The sequence below is a fragment of the Ovis aries genome, chromosome 24 (assembly GCF_016772045.2).
Source record: "Ovis aries strain OAR_USU_Benz2616 breed Rambouillet chromosome 24, ARS-UI_Ramb_v3.0, whole genome shotgun sequence".
Taxonomy (NCBI): Eukaryota; Metazoa; Chordata; class Mammalia; order Artiodactyla; family Bovidae; genus Ovis; species Ovis aries.
In genome coordinates, this window is record NC_056077.1 from 41570473 (window position 1) to 41591090 (window position 20618).

The window sequence follows — 20618 nt, forward strand, 5'->3', positions numbered from 1 at the left end:
AGGAAGCGGGAAGGGGAGACAAGAGCCGTGTCCCTCCCACGCAGCCCTTCCCCGTTCGCCCGCCCCGCCCCGGCAGAGGCATCCTTCACCTCCCGGCCTTGCAGCAGGCGGGAGGGAGGCCTGCTGGGGTCTTCACATGCCCAAGCAGCACGAAGGTGGATCTGAAAGGCACTGTGGTGGCTTCGGACGGAGCTGACATGGAACCTGAGCCCACAGAGGGTAGGTCAGACACACCCAGACCATGACCAAACCTGGAAAGTGAAGGCAGGAAGTGACTGTGCCGGTTCCTGTGAGCGGTCTTGCGTTTTTTCGGGTGAACGCCGGAGTTGGATCACTGGGTCACGTGGTCCATGCGCCGTGAACCTCGAGGCTGGCTGTGGTTCCACACCCCTGCTGGCCCCACGGGGGCTCCGTGGCCCCACGTCCCACGAGCACTGGGCCCTTCAGTCATTCCCGGGTGTGCGCAGTGGAGGCCCACCGTGGTGTAACTGGCGTTCCCCTGACGTGTGAAGCTGTTGAGCAGCATTTGTTTCACGCTAGCCCCTCCTGTATCCCCTCGGGTGGGTGGGGGCTCAAGCTTTTGTCCATTTTTCGTCTTTAGCTCGAGTTTGGGGGTTGCGTTTCCTAGCAGAGTCTTTCTCAGAGCAGACACCGATAACTCGGATGAGCTCTGGTGATCGGTTCTCTTCCAGGATCAGATCTAGGGACTTTGGCAAACCCAAGTCAAGACGCTTTTTCCTCATGTTTTCTCTCTCAAGTCTTTTAATTCTGCATTGAAATCTGTGACCCATTTTGTTAGGTTTTCCTGTAATGTGAGATTCAGGTTGAGGTTCTTTGTTTTGTTTGTCTGGGGGACTTTCTCCTGTAAATGTCCAGATACTCCAGCATCACGTGTTGAGATGGTGTCATGCCTCCGTCAGTCGCCTCTGTACGTTGGCCATGTCAGCTGACGGATGCCGTGGTCCTGTCTTCTCCCGTTTGCTGGCCCGAGTGTCCCCAGAGTCTTGGTAGCTGGATGGCAAGTCTTAAGGTCGGCGGCGTAATCCCTCCCACTTTATGCTGTTCTTTCAACAGCGTCTGGCAGCCCTGTTTCTGTTGCCTTTCTGTTGAGCTTTAGGATCAGCGTGTCTGTATCTGCAGGAATCCTGGTGAACTTTACACGGGCAATCCACTGACTCTGTAGTCAGTTTGAGGAGAATCCATGTCGTTACCGGGATGAGCCTTCCCAGTCCAGAACCGGTGTCTCTCCACTGACTCAGGCCTTCTTCGAGCTCGTTCATCAGCATCTTGTGGTTTTCGGCGCACACGCCAGTTACCTGTTTTGTTAGAAACAGACTCGTGCATGTTTCATTTTTGTTAATTTTTAGTTACCCTCAGTGCGTGTTTTCCTTTGTCGTTTCCGTTGTTCTGTGCTTGTGGAGAAGGAAATGGCAAGCCTCTGCAGCATTCTTGCCCGGAAAACCCCACGGACAGAGGAGCCTGGTGGACTGCAGTCCACGGGGCCAGAAGGAGCGGGGTGTGACTTGGATCAACAGTGACGCGGAGACACGGCTGATTTTGCGTTGGGCTCGCAGCCCGTGGCCTCGCTAAGGTCAGGCAGCGCTGGGAGGGTTTGGCTTCCGTTGCCTGCCGGCGCGCCGGCTGTGAGCAGGGCCTGTTGCGTCTGTTCCTGTGGGCCTGACGCCTCACCTCGCACGTTCTCTCCCTGTTGCCGCGCAGCCGGGACTTGATGATGGTGCCAAGCCGCGGAGGTTGGCGTCGGCACTGGCCCTGCTCCTGGTCCAGGGTGCGCGGTCAGCTCTGGGCTCTTTGCGGATGCCCTTGCTCGTTCCCGTCTAGTCTGAGTCTGCCGAGAGCGTTTGTCACGTTAGGTGTTGAGTTTTTTCAAATGCTTTTCTGCATCACTTATAGGCTCATCTGGTTTTTCTCCCATAGACTGTCAGTGTGGTGGGTTACTGTGAAAGTTTTTTACTAACGTGTTGAACCAGCCCTGCGTTCCAGGTGTAAACCGCCCTTGTCTGTGGTATATTTTTCTTTCAGTGCGTTGCTGAGTTCAGCTTGCTGTTTCCGCAGTAGTTCTGGCGTCTCTGCTCGTCTTGGTGTGAGCGTCTCCTGTTGTCCTGTTGTCTGAAAGGCATGCACGACATTTCCTCTCTGCAGATGATGTGTTTGTCTACACAGACAAGCCCAAGAAGGTTTTTTTTTAGAAGAATGCAGTGAGTTCATTGTTGGTTTTTGTGTGTTGCTCTTATACCTGTGTGCGTGCTCAGTTGCTCAGTCGTGTCCTACTCTTTGTGACCCTTTCGACCTTAGCCTGCCAGGCTCCTCTGTCCATGGGCTTCTCCAGGGAGAACGCTGGAGAGGGTTGCCATGCCCTCCTCCAGGGGATCTTCCCGACCCGGGGGTCGAACCCAAACCCACGTCTCTTTGGTCTCCTCCGTTGGCAGGTGGGTTCTTGACCTAATATTAGTGCCATCCGGGAATCCCATTATATCCTGCAACCTTGCTGAGTTCGCTTACACGATACGTGGGTATAATGCGAATATGACATCTGTGAGCAGTTAGGGAAGCTAGACTCTAAGACATTATACCATCCCTGCTCACTCTCCCGAGATGAAATTCCTGAGGATAATTCTAACAAAGCACATCAAAGGTCTGTGTGCTGAAAACGGCTGTGCATTGAGTGAGGAGTCAGGGGGCTTCTCATAAAGGAAGAGGCAGGCTGCGTTCAGGCGCGGGAGACTCCCTGTCCGGAAGCTGTCCGTGCGGCCCGGGCTGGCCCCAGGCCGCGGTTACCGTGGGCGGTCAGCTCTGTGTCCCTGGCTGCTCATCCCCTCTGCCCGCGCGAGTGCGTCTCCTGGCTGGCGGCCAGCCGTTCCCTCCTTGGAGGTCGGCGCCTTTGTGAAGGGCCGTGAGTTTCCTTCCTCTTTCCCAGACCTGGACCTTGTGAACCTGTGGCCCGAATCCAGTGAGGATAACTCATGGTCCCCAGAGCTGTTAATAACCACGCAGACGACCTTGAGCCAGTGAGCAGACAGACCCCCCGGTGCAGCCGCTGCCCTGCCGCTCAGCATGGAGACGGCCGACGGCCAGCGTCCCGGGCTCCGTAAAGGCTCAGGGGCCGCGTGTGGGAGAGGCTTCGGGGTCCCCAGGGCGCCAGGCCCTGTGGTGGGCATGCCTGGAGGGGCAGCGTGGGGCGCAGCGCGGGGCGCAGCGCAGGGGGCGCAGCGCAGGGCGCCGCGCGGGGCGCGCAGACGCCTGCGCCTGGCTAGACCCTGCAGGTGTGCACCCAGAGGGTCAACTGCTGCGCGCTGAGGACTGTTTAATAGAAACGGCATCTCACTTGATTGCTAATAAGGAAACAGTTTTTACTTCTTTTCCAAATGGTCTTATCACAACCGGAGCTCCTTCATCTCTTCTTCTGCTCAGTTTGTACAGAAGTGTGACTTCTTGTTTTTCTTTATGATTATTTTGTGTAGAAAGTGTTAACTTATTCTGGAGTTTCATTGGTTTATTCCATTTAAGCTTAGAAAGTTCCTTATTGATTTGATAAACTCTATTTTCTTCTGTGACTTTTTGGGTTGTATTTTATATTGAAAGATCTGATCTGCTTGGAACGTATTTTGGGATGTGGCATAAGGTGAAGGCCTCAGTCGATCTTTTTCCTGGTCACAGACGGCTGCCCGGGTGCCGTCCATCAGATAATCAACTGTTCCTTGCCCTGTAGGTTTATAATGTGTCTTTATTTTTCTTTGTCTTTATTCCATGGCTTCTGGACGTTTATTTCATTTTTCTGTTCCACATCTTTAGTAATTATAACAGAAAGTATGTTTGCATATCTGGTGTAGAGCATGGCTTTTCCCTTTTCTTTCCTTTCATTTAGATTTCTTTAGCTTGTTTATTATTCTAAATGAATTTCAGAAATGTTTTGTCAAGGTCAAGAAAAAGCCGTTGAGGTTTTGGTTTTTACTGACACTGCTTTGAAGTGAAGTGAAGTCGCTCAGTCGTGTCCGACTCTTTGCGACCCCGTGGACTGTAGCCCACCAGGCTTCTCCGTCCATGGAATTCTCCAGGCAAGAATACTGGAGTGGGTTGCCATTTCCTTCTCCAGGGGATCTTCCCAACCCAGGGATCGAACCCAGGTCTCCCACACTGCAGGCAGATGCTTTAACCTCTGCACCACCAGGGAAGCCAGTGACACTGCTTTAAAGATATAAACTAGGTTGGTGGGTGAGTTTTCAGCTTCGTTGCGTCCCGTGTCTCTGGACGGGTTGGGGAGTGCCAGGCCTGTGGGACCGAGGGGCCAGGCCGGGGCACCCCTGGGTCCTTGGAGCCTCTCTGCAGGCTCGAGTCCCGGGACATGTGTCTCTACCCCCGCCCCACTCCTGGCCACTGTCTGCTGCCAGGCTGTGTCAGGAAACGTGGGTCCAGGCTGCCTTCCTCCGTCGGGGGCCCGTGCGTCTCCCTGCGCCCCCAGCCCCCGGCCCCAGGCCTGCCTGCTGCTTCTCCCATTCTTGCGGTTCTCCTGGGGTCACCTCTGCTGGGAAAACAGAAACAGCTTGAGAACCGTTTGCCCAGCAGCTCCCCCAACACACTCACAGCAGGCGACCTATGGCTCCAGTGAGGCATCTACTTTGGAGGCAGGACCCAAGCCCCAGACAAGAGCCGGAAGCCAAGGGTGGGAGTGGAGGGCAAGGGCGAGGGCGAGGGGTTGGGGTCACACCCCTCCACCTCCTGGCAGGGTGCGCGCCTTCTCAGGGACACGGGCCCACGAGCCAGGGATCTGGAGGCATGGGGAGGTCTCCATGCTTGCTGCCAGGGTCAGGCAGGGCCCCGTGGGCCCGAGGGTGGGCACTGCTGCCCAGAGCTGCTAGGCGGTGGTTACCGCCTCCAGCATGGCTTCTCCAGAGCCGAAAAAGAGCCCCCCAGGAGCCTGGATGTCAGCAGAGCCCCTGAGCCCAGGTGCACCCGGCGGGGGTGGCGCCAGGTCAGCCTGCTGGGAGGTGCAGAGAGCCGCCCTCGTGGCCCGCTGCGGGGTGCAGAGAGCCGCCCTCGCCGGCCCGCTGCGGGGTGCGGGGAGCCGTCCTCGTGGCCCGCTGGGGGGTGCGGGGAGCCGCCCTCTTCGGCCGCTGAGGGGTGCGGGGAGCCGCCCTCGCCGGCCCGCTGCGGGGTGCGGGGAGCCGCCCTTGTCGGCCGCTCCCAGGCAGGCTCTGTGCGGAAGCTGGTGGTGCTTTCATCACTGCGCGTCCCAAGCTGCGCTGTCTGCACTGTTTGTTTGCTCTTGGTGTCAGGTAATAAAGGGCAACACCATCAATTAGGTGCTTAATTGGAGTTGTAAGGGAGTCGTGTAATTTAATCTCCGGGTTTGCAGGCAGACAGGCCGAGGGAGGGGCGAGCGAGCCCCCGCCGCGGCAGCTGCGGCCCCTCTGCCTCCTGCTGCCCGTGAGCAAGTCCCTGGTGGCCCCACCCTGTCCCCGGCCACGGGCAGACCTGATGCCATCCAGGGGCAAGACCCCGGCATCGTCAGCAGCCCAGCGCCCCCACCTAGCCCTGTTCTCCACGTTGGAAACAGCGCGAGCGGCCAGGCGAGGCAGCCTGCTCAGAACATGGGTGGCGGGGACGTTCCTGGGCAGTCAGGCTGTCTGGGCAGGAGCAGCCCCGCAGGGCGTGTGTCTACAGCGTCTGTGGGGTCCCGGCGCCCCCCTCTCCCCGGCCCCTGGCTCTTTATGGGACTCCTCCACGAGCTGTCTCCTGGGCATCGTGGGATTAGCGGGGTCAGAACTGACTTCTCCAGGCTACAGCGAGAGTCCCCAAACCCGTGAGGACGACCCAGGCCCCTCGCTGCCGTCACCGAATGCTGGCGAGCAGCGGGAACTCCGTTCGTGGCTGGTGGGGACGCGGGATGGCACAGCCAGGCTGGAAGCCAGTTTGGTGTTTTCTTACGAAGTGACCGGATGACCCAGCGTTCGCCTGGAGGAGCAGGACATGTGTATGTCCACACGAAAGCCTGGAGGCTGGCGAGAAGGCCTTCAGGAGGCGACCAGGGCGTAAAGCGCTCTCCATCCAGACATGGAGCATCATTCAGCGCCAAGAACAAAAGAGCCGCCAAGTCACGAGAAAGACACGGAGGAAACTTCCACGCCCATGACTGAGTGCAAGGAGCCGGTCAGGAAAGACCACAGACCTCGTGACTGGTGGCACGATGGTCTAGGGAGGGCGGAGTGGTGGAGACGGGAGGATGAGAGCCATTGGGGGGGCGAGGTGGAGCCCAGGCAGTGTTCAGGGCAAGGACGCTGTCCTCTGCACCGCTGGGAGGCTGCCTGTTCGCCGTTACACGCCCACAGGCGGACGGCCCCCAGGCGAGCGGCACGGCAGCGGTGCCTGTAGGGCTCGTGGCTCAGGGCAGGCTCATGACGCGTGCCCGCTCTGGAGGGCGATGATGCTGGGGGGCGGCGTGGCTCAGTTTGCAGGCGGTCTTTGTCACCTCCAGTCATTTTGCTGTGAACCTTGCGCTCTTCTGATGGTCTTTGGAAAGAACGCCCAGTCGTCCCCTGTTCTGCCTGAGCAGGTGTTTCCAGTAAACAGCGGGTGTGCAGCAGTCCCGACAATCTGGCTCCGGGACGTTCATTTCAGTCAGTCGTGTCCGACTCTCTGCGACCCCATGAATCGCAGCACGCCAGGCCTCCCTGTCCATCACCAACTCCCGGAGTTCACTCAGACTCAACGTCCATCGAGTCGGTGATGCCATCCTCTGTCGTCCCCTTCTCCTCCTGCCCCCAATCCCTCCCAGTGTCAAAGTCTTCTCGAAACTCTTCGCATGAGGTGGCTAAAGTACTGGAGTTTCAGCTTTAGTATCATTCCTTCCAAAAGAAATCCCAGGGCTGATCTCCTTTGGAATGGACTGGTTGGATCTCCTTGCAGTCCAAGGGGCTCTCAAGAGTCTTCTCCAACACCACAGTTCGAAAGCATCAATTCTTCGGCTCTCAGCTGGGCGTCACGTCTGGACTCTGCAAGGGGAGGGGAAGCCACGTGCATCATGTCTGGACCCTGTGGGGGAGGGGAAGACACGTGCGTCACGTCTGGACTCTGAGTGGGGCCGGGGGCGGGGGGGAGCCACGTGCGTCACGTCTGGACTCTGAGTGGGGCGGGGCGGGCGGAGCCACGTGCGTCACGTCTGGGCTCTTGCGCGGGAGCCAGGTGCTCTCACGTCGTTGGTGGTCGGCCCAAGCCCCACTTCCCTGGGCCAGGAGCAGAGTTCATGCAGCCTAGATTCTGGTCCTGACAGCCGCCGACTGCTGTGTGTCCTCGGGTGACTCCCTTGGCCCCTCTGAGCTTCCGCTTCCATCCCGGGCAGAGGCTGTTCCTGAGCTGGCACCGCCTGCTGCGTTGGGCACTTGTGATCAATGATCGGGGCCGTCCAGGCCAAGAGGGGCTGCAGGACCGCCGGGCCGCCTCCTTCCCCTCTGCCGGCGGGCGTGTGCATCGGGTTCGCTCCTCCTCACAGGCGGAGCTTCCGTGTGGTCACCCCTAGGCTGGAGCCCATCTTCCCGGTGCTCTCCCAGGCCTGGCTCCACTGAGAAGCCTGTGTCCTGGCCCCGCAGACCACGCTGGCTGTCCCTGCTCCATCCGCTGCTTCCCGAGCCTGTGGCCAGCTAGATCCGAGGCTTTCTTTCTGCTCCCGTGCCGTCTGAGGGGGTCCCTGCAGTTTGGCGGTGAGGCCTCGCTGCAGCTGTTGGCAGCTTTAATAAACTGCCTTGCCTCCAAAGGAGAAAGAGAGACGATTTAAACTCTCGTCTTGCCCAAAGCAGACAGATTGACTGGCAAATAGCTCAGTCAATAAGAGATGAGCCCTAGAAGCCTTTTGTCTCCAAGAGGGAGCTCGCCTTCCGGGGAGTTCATGTTCTGCGAGCCCACCACCGGGAGTTAATTAATACATGCAGCGCGGGGTGGACAGAGCCAGAGCCTCCTGGAAGCGCCCCCCTACTCGGGACAGTGCCTGCTGGCCAGCAGCTCATAGCCACCGCCCTGGGCTCCTCCCCATCCGAGCCAGCAGCCCAGGGCCCCGTCATCCTCTGCTCCCCAGGGTCCTCTCCTCTGGCGGGCAGCCTGCAGGGAAGCCACTGGAAATGCGTGTCAGCCAGCATGTTCTCACGCTCCATCTCAGGGGTCGAAGGTGCTTGCCCTCCAGGTGGTCTCGGGCCCTGGCATGTGTGTGAATGTGTGCAGAAGAGCGTGCACGTGTGTGTGTGTGCGAGCACCTGTCAGCACGTGGGCGTATCTCCAGGCGCTTTGCTTGTGACTGCCGGAGCCCGTTTCCCTGTCCATGAGGTGGGGGTGCGCGTGGTGATGCTTCATGGGGTGCTTCCAAAACTTGAGAGCAGCTGGTGCGTGCGGAGGGAGCCTCGGCTGGCTGGACGAGCGGCAGTCCCGAGCCGTGCACCCAGGTCCCCCCTGGGGGCTTCAGGTGGGAGATGTGGTTGGCCGACAACCAAGTAGGTAAATAAGTCGTCAGAGGTCGGCGAGTTCCACGAGGGGAACCCCACCAAGCACGGGGCCCCCAGAGGCTGTGCTGGGGCCGCGGCAGGGGACCAGCCTTGTGCCAAGGCAGCACGGACGCAGGGTGGTCCTCGCTGCAGGGCTGGCTCTGCCGGGGCTGTCTGGGGCCCCCCGGCTCCCCTGCTCTCTGTCTGGGTGGTGCTGAGCAGCACACTGGCCTCTGGGCCTGACCCCGCGTCTACCCTGCCCAGGGCTGTGTGGGTCCAGGGGCAGGCTGTGGCCGTCTGTTCCCGAAGGAGCTGGTGGGTCGGCGTTGGCACGGCTCGGGCCGGGGGACAGGCCACCCCGTGGGCCCCTGCTGCCTCGTCTCGGCGGTGAGGGAGGCTGGCTCCCCGGGAGTGTGGTATCGCGCCCGCGCCCGCCTGTCACCCGGGGACTCTCCCGCCCTTAATCTGGTGGGCTGTAGTTGCTGGTGTCTTTTCAGATCGTTTCTGTGCAAGGGGACAAGCTGCTTGCCGAGTGAGCAGTTAGCCACACAGCGAGGCCCGTTTGAAAGCCGGCACCGCGCTCACCAGGGCGGGCGTCTGCCAGGCAGCCTGGCGGTGGGCACGCGGGCTGTTCATCTGCATGTAATTCCAGGGCCGAGTCTCGTTTCTCGCGTGAAACGTGCAATTTCCGGCCCCACGGGGGGCCCAGACTCATGGCAGAGAGACTGTTCGGGGCCCTCTGGCGGCAGGAGGCTCTGGCCAGCAAGTCCAGGTCCCAGCCTCCTGTCGCTGAAGCCAGCAGTGGGGATGGCGTGCCCAGTGTGCCCGGACACCTTTCCAGGTGTCCGGCCTGGGCGCTGTGTCGGGAGGGAAGCGCGGGACCGCGGAGCTGCCAGGCTGGCCGCGAGCCCCTCAGCACCTGGGGACCATGCGGGCTTCTCTGCCATCTCCCCTCCCCTCCTCCCCCAGCAGGAGGCTCTGCCCTGTCGGGGGGCAGGCCTTGCCCCGCGGTGGAGGAACCCCATTCGTGGAGCTCGGCGCCCACAGACGCCCCACCAGCTCCCCACTCCAGGTGGCCCACGGGGCCGGGGCACTCACCCAGTCCCAGCCCTGCAGCGCCGGCTCCCATGGTAGCTAATAAAATGGCATCAATATTTAATGCCTAATTATTAAATATTTAAAAATGTAAAACTGAACTAGTTTAGGCATTCCCAGACATGAATAATTCAGCCCTGGCAGTGGCCCCGCGCGAGGCCTGAGCAGAGCCAGCGGTGCTCACGGCCTGCAGGGGCCCGAGGCCGAGCATCCAGAGCCCACGGGGAGCCCTGCTTCCCGGGTGGACCACCCTCTGTCTGAGCCGCCAGCCAGGGCAGTCAGGAGAGCCGGTCCACCCCTGTCCGCAGCCTTGGCCTCCCCATCGCAGAGCTGGCCGTGCTCCCCGCCTCCTGTGGATGCGCCATGACCACAGAGGCTGCTCCTGGTGAGAGGTGCAGACCTGGGCAGCCGTCACCCCCGCTGTAGCTGCCCCTGCTGTGCCTGGGGCGACAGGCTGTGTGTGAGCGTGGGAGCTGGTGGTCCCTGCTCTTGGAAAGCAGACGGTGCCCCCCCCCAGCCCACATCCTGCCCCCCACCACTGCAAGGCAGTCCCGAAGGCCTTCCTCTTGCTGTCTCTCGGGTGTCCTGGGAGTGGGCCCTTTTGCACAGAGAGATGCCCTTTCTAACAATGAAGAATTCAACCTTTTATTGCTTTTATAAACCCTGAAGATCTCAGCATTACCTAAGTGTTTTTTATTCACTTTTCAGAAAGAAAAATGATTCTGTCCTGAGTCCCCAAAGGACAGTTTCAGAAGCTACTTCCAAGCCCTAAACAGCATCGCTGCAAGAACCCAGCTTGCACTGCAGCCCACAGGGGCCTGTCCACGGCCAGCTCGGGGCCCCCCGCTGTGGCAGCCACCCGCCCGGGGGTCTGTTCACGGAGTCAGGGTGGGGAGGCCGCTGGGGGGCTGGTCTCAGCATCAGCCACCCTTGGTGCCATCAGCGCCCCCTCCCGTCCGGGCCCCCAGCTGCCCGGGGCTTTCATCACCATCGTCTCAGGGACAGAAGCCCTTTGGAGCGCCTGTGGTCGCCTCGTGCTGCCATGATGGGCTGGGCGGCATCCTGGGAAGGGCGCGGGCCCTCCCGTGACTGGCCGCGTTCCTCACGGTTGGAGCGCGTGGCGTCCTGTGGGGACACACGAGTCTCACCCCCTCCGGGGCTCCTCTTGCCTCTCTGCCCTCCACGGGCCTCACACTCCCGCAGTCCCGGGCCCTGCACACTGCCTGGCGCTTAGACCGCAGCCCATCACGGCGGGCTGGCCTCCCAGCCGGCGACCCCTGCTGTCCGCTCCTGCCCCGCCGTCCACGCTCCTTTCCCCTGCTGTTCCCAGCCCGCTGCGAGTCCAGGGGCTGCGGACAGCGGGGTGGGGCTTCTTGGAGGCCGTTGTCTGCCCTCAGGCCCCAGGTGGGAGCCGGTGTCCACACAGCTCTGTGGCCCCTGTTCGGTCGGTGGTCAGTCCTGCCTGTGGCCCTGGGGCTTGGAGCTCGTGTGGATCCGGCTCCTGCTCCCTGCAGGATGTGGTGTGTTCCATGCCCGTCTGGCCGGGAGGCGGGGCCTCTGCTTCTGGAGGCCTCTGTGTGGTCTCCCTGACGTCCTCTCCTGCCCGCCCTCTGAAATCTCCGTGTAGAGTCCCTGCCAGCTCAGTGCTGGCCCCCAGGATCGCTGGTTGCGTCCTGTCTTTGCTCTTTCCCATCTGCCTTGCGTGTCTCTGAGAGGCGTCCTCTGCGATCTGAGCCCCTCCCCGCCGTCTGCGGGAGCCTGGGCCCCGCTATGGGGCGCCGTGAGGCCCGTCTCGTTGCCGGTCTCTTACCCGTCTAGGGTGCCTTATTCTTATCTTACATTAGAAGCTCCTGCCCATCCAGTGACCCCGGGTGTGCGTCTCTGGACGCTTTCTCTGGGTGGGTGGGGGTAGGAGGCTGGCCGGGGCCCCCCTCTGGGGCTCCTCTCCCAGACACCGGTGTAGCCCCCACCCCTTACCGGAAGGGCCGCTGCCCGTCTGCTGGGGTTGGGGGGCTCAGCAGGGAGCTCTGCTGCCAGGCCCCCTCACTCTCCCCACCAGGCACAGAGAGAGACCCCCTCACTCCCCCCAGGACCAGAGAGACCCCCTCACTACCCCAGGACCAGAGAGAGACCTCCTCACTCCCCCACGACCAGAGAGAGACCCCCTCACTCTCCCCAGGACCAGAGAGAGACGCTCTCACGCCCCCATCAGGCACAGAGAGACCTCCTTACTGCCCCCAGGACCAGAGAGAGACGCCCTCAGCCCCGCCCCCCATGAGGCGCAGAGAGCTGGTGAGGCCCTCTCTGGCTGTGCTGGTCAGCGGGCCTGCGGGGAGACCGTCTCCGCCACTGGTGTGTGTCCTGGGAGCATCTTGGGGGCGTCTCAGGAAGGGAGCATCTGAAACGGGCCTGTGGGCCTGAAGCTGGGCTCTGTCTCCTCCCGGGGAGTTGGGTCCCCTGGGGCAGGAGCGGGGTGACGCCCTCACCAGGACCCTCAAACCCCAGCTCCCCAGACTGAGCGCAGGCCACCCGTGGGCACAGCTCAGGCCCGCTGGTGGTGTCGGGAGGAAGGCCCAGCTCAGGGGAGACTGCCTGAAGGCTGCAGGGGAGGAGGGGCCGGACGGCCGGGCAGGTCCTGCACCGCAGCTCAGGGCCCTCTCAGCCACACCTGCTGCCCAGGCTGGCGGGGAGGCCAGGGGCCCTGGGCAGGGCCTGGGCGTGAGGCTTTCATCCCTTGCACAGCAGAGTGGTCTGGGGGAGCTCGTTGGGGTGAGGGCCGGTTGGGGGGCAGGCAGGAGCTCAGCCTACAAGTGAGGGCTGGGGGAGTGAGGGCTGGGGCGCGAGCGTGGCAGCTGCTGGCTGCTGGCTGCTGTCGGCCAAGAGTGGCCATCGCCAGCAGGTCAGGCCTGAGGCCGGCCTGGGCCCTGGTGGGACAGCTGGGACTGTGCCGCAAGCTCGGGTCCCCAGTCCCGCCAGGGCAGGCCTCTGCTCACTCTGGGAGAGGCTGGGCCAGAGCGATGCTGTTTCCACGGAGGAAGGTCTATCTTTTATTTATTTAATCCGAGCCATTCTGTGAATTATTCATTCACATTTATGTAAGCGATTGAGCTACACGGATCGTGGGAGCAGGTGAAGACACTGACTCTGCCCTGAATCAAAGGGGCCGCCCCCCGGGTCCTCCCTGCACTCGCCCACTCAGCGAGCTCTGCCGCTCCCGGCCTGCCCCTGTGGACCGGGCCGCCCGGGGCCAGGTGCCCTCGGCCTGTAGGACGCTGCCCCAAGCCTACGTCCCGGCCTCGCCTTGCAGGTCCACGGCAGGTCCCTGGGCAGCAGGTGGCTCGGGTCACCCGCCTGCTTGTGGGGTCTGTCAGCGGGGGAACAGGCCGCATCTGCACACAGTGGGTGCCCCTCACGGCCGGGCTGCATGCGTCCGGCTTCCGAGAGCTCGAGGGCAGTGCAGCCTGTGTCGTGGGTGAGACGCCTGCACGAGCTCCGCTGTGAGCGCTTCCTCCAGAGCAGGCCTCCCCCCCGTTAATGGCCTGTCTTTGGTGGCTCGGCTGCGGGACGAGGGGAGAATCTGGGGTCAGAGTGGCCGGCCGCCTTTCTAACTTCGGAGTCTGGTTACTCACTCGGTCGATCAAGGGCCCTGTCCCCAGGCTTGGCTCTGGAGTGAGGGTGGCCCTCAGGCCTTCAGGGCAGGAGGCCATCCAAGAGCACAGGGGCCGTGGAGGGGCCTGGCATCAGGATCCCTGGTTTGGGGCTGGGGGCGGCAGCTGCCGGGCTGCCACAGCGCTGCAGGCCGTGGAGATGAGACCCGGGAGGTGTGCTAGAACCCTGGCGTGTTGCGGAGTCTATGCGGGTCCTGAGGTCCGGGGTCAGAGGGCCCCGCCTCTGACGTGGATCTGCAGTCAATGTTCGGCCACCCGAGTCCAGCTTGTGAAGTGGGGGCCCCTGCACGCACCTCTTGGCTGCAGTGGCTGCTGAGCGCGTTGGGGCCTGTCCAGTGGCTGCCTGGCCCTCTGCCCCCCTCAGTCCACCCTAATCCTCAACACGGCTGCATCCCCAACGACCCCTGGAACCAGCGTTGGGGAGAGGAAGGGGATCTCTCTCCCTAGAATGCAGGCTCCCTGCCCGCCTGCCCCGTCGCCTCCTCTGGAAGAGACCCTGATGACATCCGTTCATCTGAAAGCAGCCCCCTGGGGCACCCACACCTGCACCAGACGCCCTGGGTCCTGAGGGTCAGCCTGGGGCGGGGGCGGTCCTCGGGGAGGGCAGGCTGCACACTAGGCTGAGCCTGGAGGCCTGGGGTCCCGCACCCCTGGCAGCGTCGGGCCTCACGGGCGACTCGCGTGCACCATGTTTAGCCAGCTCGCTAATGATGGGGCTGAGCCAAGGTTTAACTCACCGGACGGCACCTCAAGGGGGGACTCGGGTAACCGCTGTGCGCGCTCCTGGCAGCTTCGCACAGCTGCTTTCTGCCCGTGCAGCCCTGTACCTGTGGGGGCGGCAGGTGGGCCCAAGGGCCCTGCCCTGAGCTGTCCAGTTAGGACAGGGCCCGGGGTGCCCTGCCCGACCCCACACCCAGGGAGCCTGCCTTCCCCCAACGTCTGGTCTCCGGGAGGCCAGCCGGGGAACCACGGGCAGCATGATCCCAAATCTCTGGATGACCTCCACTCCTGCAGCCCCCACCCCCCTGCTTCTCAGCAGCGGCCTGGGAAGTGTTTGCTACTCCCCGGGCTGACGGGACAGACCCGGGGCTGGAGTGTGGGATGGGCATCCCCGTCTGGGCCCAGAGGAGGGCTGAGCCCGCCTGCTGCCCGGCTTGTTGTCCTCGTTGGGAGCTGCGTGTGGCCACTTGGCCCCGGGCATGGCGTGCGCCCCGCTCACCCCTCAGTCGATGCCTTGCTGCCCCTGAGTGTCCTCCTGAGACCCCGGGGAGCTGACTGCTTCTCCCTCCCCGCAGAGCTGAAGAAGCAGGTGGAGAGCGCAGAGCTAAAGAACCAGCGGCTGAAGGAGGTCTTCCAGACCAAGATCCAGGAGTTCCGGAAAGTGTGCTACACGCTGACGGGCTACCAGGTGGACATCACCACGGAGAACCAGTACCGGCTGACGTCCATGTACGCCGAGCAGAAGACCGACTGCCTCATCTTCAAGGTGGGACGCAGCGCCCCCCGAGTCCCGGGCCCCTCCCTGCCCTCTCCCTCGGTGTCCACCCCCCGGGGGCAGGGGTGCAGGGCTCCGCATTACAGTGCCCTCTGGGGGCTGAGGAACACGGTGAAAGTCAGGGAGGGGCCTTCACCGCAGGTGCAGCTGGACGGCAGTGGGTGGGACCAGGAAGAAAGCCCCGAACCTGAGCTGGCCCCGGGAGGGCTTTCAGGGCCTGACAGGTGGCTTTGGCTCCGCCTCACCCGACGGTGGGAAGTCTAAGCAGCTCAGCGCACCTCTGCCCTCTTGCTGGACCCCAGGGCGCTGAGTCGGGCAGGAGCCCCGTGTCCAGCACGGCCCCCGCCTGCCGGCTCAGAGCACGTGCAGAGTGTGGGCTGAGGGAGGGACCCAGAGAGCAGGTGGCCAGCGGGGCCCTGCTCTCCAGGTGGAGCGCCCGTCTCACTGGACTGGGACTCAGGGCCCGTCTTGCCTGGCCCCAGGGGTCAGAAGGATTCCCGGCCAGCTGAGCTCCACGGAAGGGTCTCGGGGGAGATGGCGGGAGCGGAGGCCGGCCCTGCCACCTGGAACGGACACAGGCTCCCGGGGCCGCGGGTCCAGCTGAGGAATGACCGCAGATGACGGCAGCCTCCGCGGTTGACTTTGTTTCCCCAGAGGCGGTTTCTCAGGCAGCAGGGGTGCTGGAGGCAGAGTTAGAAACAGCCGTGCTGTCGCGTGTGGGGGCGCAGGTGTGCACAGGGGAGGGCGGTCCTGGGCAGCCCCGGAGGAGGGGGAGCCGCCTGCCAGAGCTCTTCCCCGCCGTCTCCCCGCAGGGCCTGGCCCCGGCCCGCCCCCAGGAGTGGGCGCGGAGCCCCAGGCGTGTCTGGAAGGTCTGTCCCGCGAGCTGGCAGCCAGGGTCCCTGTTGAGCTGTGAGGAGGGTGGGAGTTCCGGACGCCCTGCGTCACCCAGGGTCACAGCGGCCCTGCTGTCTGAGACCCCAGGGGACAGGGGCCCAGCGATCAGGGGCGGGGGGGAGGTGGCTGCTTCTCGCTCGCCCGCGCCATGTGCGCGTGCACCCGCCGTGTGGAGGGGCCGTGGAGGGCGGAGCTGGGCCCCTGGGCCCTGCACAAGGGGTGGCTCTGTCAGGAGTAATGAGGCAGGACTCACCTGTTGTAACCGTGGAGTCCGTGGTTCACCCGTGTGTCATCGGGCTCTGTGGGTTTCGACAGATGCGAGCCGCCGCGCCCTGGGCAGCCCTGTGCTCACCCCTGCCCGGCACCCCGGTCATCGCCGGCTCTGCGGCTCTGCCTTTCCCAGAGGCAGTGGACTCACGGGCCGGCTCCCTCAATTAGTGACCTGGCCGAGCCCCAGCTCTTCCCCTGACTCGACGGCTGGCTCCTCTTTGCTCTGAGCCGTCTTCCCCACCTGGACAACCCACAGTTGGTTTGTTCATAACTTACTGAAGGACGTGGTTGTTCCCAGGCTTTAGCAATTACTGATAAAGCTGCTGTAAACAGGCTTAAACTTCTCTGGCCGTGTGAGCATGTACACGCAGCCTTAGCCTGCGGGCGGTGTGGGCCGGCGTGCAGCTGGGTGGCCCAGGGGCTGCGGTCTGCTGGCCGGCTCCCCTGCTCTGCACCTGCTGTGCCTTGCCCCCGCTCGGCGCGCCGGCCCAGCTCAGGCGCGGCCTCTGCAGGAAGCCGGGGCCGCCCTCACCCCCTGCCCTCCCAGCCCGGCCCTGAGGCGAGTCCACCCAGGGAGCTGGTCTCGTTCTCAGCCTGGCCTCGGGCCCAGAGTGGGCAGTAGGTCCCCGAGGGTCGGAAGCAGGGAGCAGAGTCGGGCGGCGGAGCTTGTGCGTGGGGCCCACTCACTGGCTCCGTGGGGATCATCCTGGGCGTCATCCTGGGGGCATCTGCTCCTCCCCATAGCCCCACGGCCCCTCGGTGTCGGCTGTGGCCCTGAGCTGGCGGTGGGTCAGCGTCTGCGGGATGGAGGTGACTCCCGAGGCATTGCTGTCGGGGTGGGGGGCAGGGACGGTGCTGGACTGCGGGCCAGAGCCTCGGAGGTGTGACTGTCCCCGGTGCCCATGGGCGGGATACCGTCTCGTGGCTCCGGGCGTGCGCTGGCGGGGCACGTGCATGTGCGGGGGGCCCCACCCGCCTTTGTCCCCTCGTGCCCAGTCAGCGCGCCTCCCGGGGACCCACGGCCCTGCCCCTGAGGAATCCACGGAGGGCAGTGCAGTGGGGCGGGTCCCTGCAGTCCCCAGGCTGTGCGGTGCCGGCGTTGGGGGTCCCAAGCCGCCAGCCCCTGGCCAGGTGTCAGCTGGTCCTCTGGCGTCCAGAGCTTTCCCGACAGAGACCAGCAGGGCAGCCAGAGGGTGGCCACTCCTGTCCCGCCTGCCAGGCTCTCAGCTGCCCCTCGGGGCCCCGGGTGCTTGCCTACAGGTGGAGGGGCCTGGTCCCCACCGACCGGACGCCCTGCCCACTCACAGCCTGTCCAGCAGGGTCCACCCCAGGGCTCTCGTTGTCAGGGGTCAGAGACTCAGGCTGAGGCCCCCGTGGCCCCGTGCAGGTCCCGGAGGGGCTGGTGTGCAGGCGGCCCCGGGGGTGGGCATGCGACCCCAGCTGCCCGCTGCGTCCTGGGAAAGCGGCTGGGATGAGCAGAGTGCGTTTGCGGCCCCCCCACCCCACCCCAACCTCGTGGGGGCAGCAGGCCCCTCACCACCCTGGCTCCCAGGCCCACTGTGCCCTGGCACAGGCATTCTATCCGCTGGACACAGGCCAGCAGCCTGCTGCATTCGTGGGGGCGGGAGCGTGAAGAGGGCAGCCTCTGTGGAGGCAGGAGGGCCAGGAAGCGCCCCCAACCCCGGGAGTCCTCTGCCCACCGCCTCTGCCTCCCTGGAGAGAGCCTCCCGAGCCAGGGTGGGGCCAGGGAGGCATGGACCGCACCGCAGCCAGGCTGTGGGCAGCTCCGAGCTGGAGCCAGCAGGCTCTGCTGGGAAGGCAGTCGGGGTTGCCAGTGAGAGCGTTTGGCTGGGGGCGGGGGCGGGGCTCAGAGGGGCCCCCTCGGCACATGCTGACCTGGGCCAGGCCGTGGTCTGGGGCTCTCACCCGAGCATGCCTGCCTGCGCCGGGCCTCGGGGTCACGCTGGGACGCGGAGGCCCTCCCCACGCCTCTCTCTGCATGGCAGGGCGCTGGGGTACAGCCTGGGGTCAGTGAGAGCAGAGGCCTGAGGCAGTGAGGACTCGGAGCCGCGGGAGGCCCTGCCCTGGCCACTCTGTCCCCTAGATCTTCGGACCTGGCGACAGTTTGTAGTTGAATACAGCTCGTGCGATGGGGCCAAGGAGCAGGCATGTGAGGTGCAGGTGGGGATGACTCTGGGCACCCCGAGGCCAGTGGACAGCTAGTGACTGCCTCAAACAAGAGCCCCTCGGCAGGTTTGGGGGCCCACCCAAGAACGCCCCTAATCCCACCCCACAGAGCCAGCAGGCCCTTGTCCTTGAAGGCCATCCCCAGGGGGCTTTGCCCTGAGCTCGTGTGCCGACCCCCGCCCCGCCTACCCTTCCCTGCAGGCCCAAGCCCTCGCTGGCCCCAGCCTCACCCAGCGCTTGGCTCAGGACCCTCATACCCTCATCCCGGCCCGGCACAGGCGTCCTAGCCTGGTCACGGGGCATCAGTTCGGGCGCCATCGGCCTGGGAAGGGCCCACCAGAGGACCCCAGGGCTGGTGCCGTCCACTGCTGGGCTGGATGCGGTCCCAAGGCCTAGCGGGTCACCCAGTGCCCTCATCCAGCTCATGCAGCCAACACTTCCGGCGCAGGACCGCCTGCTCTCCCCGGGGACCCGGGCCTCCCCCCGAGCCGATGCCGCAGGACTGAGCGGGAGCGCTCGTCTGGGGGCCGTCCTGGGCGGATGCCGAGTCCCCCACGCCGCCAGTCCTGATTAGCTGTGCAAACCTCATTAGTTCACATCAAATTCCATGGAAGGTGCTCCTCCGGGGGCCGCGTGAGCAGCCTCTGCTCTCCCAGGAACAGCCCCCCTCGGCTCCCAGCCCCACCCGCCTGGGCGCCGCAGTCTGTCTGCCCCTCCTCCAAGGCGCTGCTGCTGTGAAGAGTATTAAGGCAGTTTCTCCAGGAGGCGGAAGGGAGCACGGGGGTCCCTGCATGGCCTGGCGTCCAGCGTGGTTCCCTCGGAGCTGGGGCTGGGCTGGGCTCTGGTGTCTGTCATGGGGGCACGGCCGTGGCACAGGCCTGGCAGAGCCCCTCGGGGAGCTGGAGTCTTGGGGGCCACTGGGCAGGCTGGGCGCTCTGATGGTGACCCTGCGGCGGGGCACCCTCGCTGTCAGTTCCCTGCCCCACGCGTGCCGGGCCCAGGGTGGGGGCCGAGAGGAGCTGCCCCCCGTCCTGCCCCTCAGCCCCGCCTGTCACAGCCCTGCTCTCCGGCTTCCCTGAGACCCACTGACCACCCATTCCTCCAGCCTCAAGGCAGAGGGGGGCCCTGCCATCACCCACCAGGCCCCCTGGCTTGGGTCCTGGGGGCTGCCCTCCTCCACATGGCCCCTGTGTGGCTCACAGCTGCACCCCTTCAGGAAGGGGCCTGTGAGTGCAGTGCCCAAGCGCCCCTGAGCCCCTGGAGACGGGTGGAGACCCCCAGCAGGGCCGCAGGGCAGGGCCCCAGCTCACCCTCCATCCTCAGGGCCTAGCGGGCCCCAGGGCTGGACGAGCTAGGTGACTGGGCCAGGGTGCAGGGCCCGTTGAAGCCCGCCCCACCTGCACACAGTCTTGTAGCTTTAACTCATCTGGGAACCAGAACCCCGGGGTCTGGGGAGTCAGGAGCCTGGGGGTTGCTGGTCTCACAGGCAGGGGCCTGGCGTGCGCCCGGCTTCCCACAGCCAGCCTGGGTTTTCCCCTTACATGGGGGAGGCGGCTTGCTTTCGGGTCAGAAATCCTCAGGTCAGGACAGATGTTCAGAGTCGCAGGGTCAGCGCGTGTCTGGGGCAGGCTTGGAGCTGAGGAGGGAGCTGAGGGAGCGGGGTGCTCCCAGGACAGTGTTCCCTGCCAGTGCTCCGCTGCCGACTCCCAGCGGTGACGGTGCTGGGTTCTCTCAGGCGTTGCCAGGGGCAGCTCCTGCCCCGCTGCCTTCTTCCCGTGGTGGGGTGGGGGGTGCTTCTTTGGGGCTGGCCTGGCCGTGCTGTCTGACTCCCCCAGCACCCTCCCACCAGCTGTGGGTTCGCGCCCCGCCACCAGCGGTGGGCTCGGCCCCCAACCAGCCGCAGGCGCGCCGCCCCCGCCCCCCACCAGCCGTGGGCTCACACCCACCCCCACCCCCCCGCCAGGTGCAGGCGCGGCGCTGCCGTCCTGTGAGAGCTGAGCTCGTCTTCGTGGTTCCCCTACGGCAGGCAGAGTTTGCTCTCACGTTGCACTGGGGATGCAAAGCTTCTTCCAAGCTGAGCCTGCTTAAGTTGATGACGATAGTTGATTTAAAGAAAAATATTAAGTAAATGACGGACCTGGCCGGCAGCATGCGTGGACAGCTGCCGCTCAGAGACCCACTGAGCGCCTGCTCACTGGCCGCTCGCCCGGCCCGCAGCAGCCCCGACTCCTCACCACACGGAGGGTTCCCAGGGAGCTCCCAGCTCACGGGGCCCGACACAGGCAGCTTCTGACCCAGGGCCGCAGGCTCCCCGCCTCCCTACCCCGCCTCAGCTGAGACGAGGCCCTGATGCCAGCCTGCAGGGTCTGGCACGCATGGGCCCTGGCCCCCGCCGTTAACGGCGGAGCTCCTGCAGCGGTTTACCCGGCTCTCAGCCTGACCCCGTGGTGAGGAAAATCAAGCTGAAATTAAATCAAATTTCAAATGTTAAGCTAACCAATTAAAAAAGCAATCACATAGAAACAC

At 64.1% G+C, this 20618-nt stretch overlaps 1 protein-coding gene across 12 annotated transcripts in view; it reads left to right on the forward strand.

Annotated features, from left to right (window-relative positions):
* The window catches only part of MAD1L1 (mitotic arrest deficient 1 like 1), a 293088-nt gene that overhangs the window by 213229 nt on the left and 59241 nt on the right, over nucleotides 1–20618 (forward strand). For all 12 annotated transcript variants that reach the window (XR_006058001.1, XM_042240605.2, XM_060406090.1 and 9 more), the window contains one exon: nucleotides 14542–14732. Coding sequence is in view for 11 of the 12 variants with exons in the window: in XM_042240605.2 (XP_042096539.1) it covers nucleotides 14542–14732 (191 nt within the window). In the remaining variant the exon portion in view is untranslated. The remainder of the gene's footprint in view (nucleotides 1–14541; nucleotides 14733–20618) is intronic.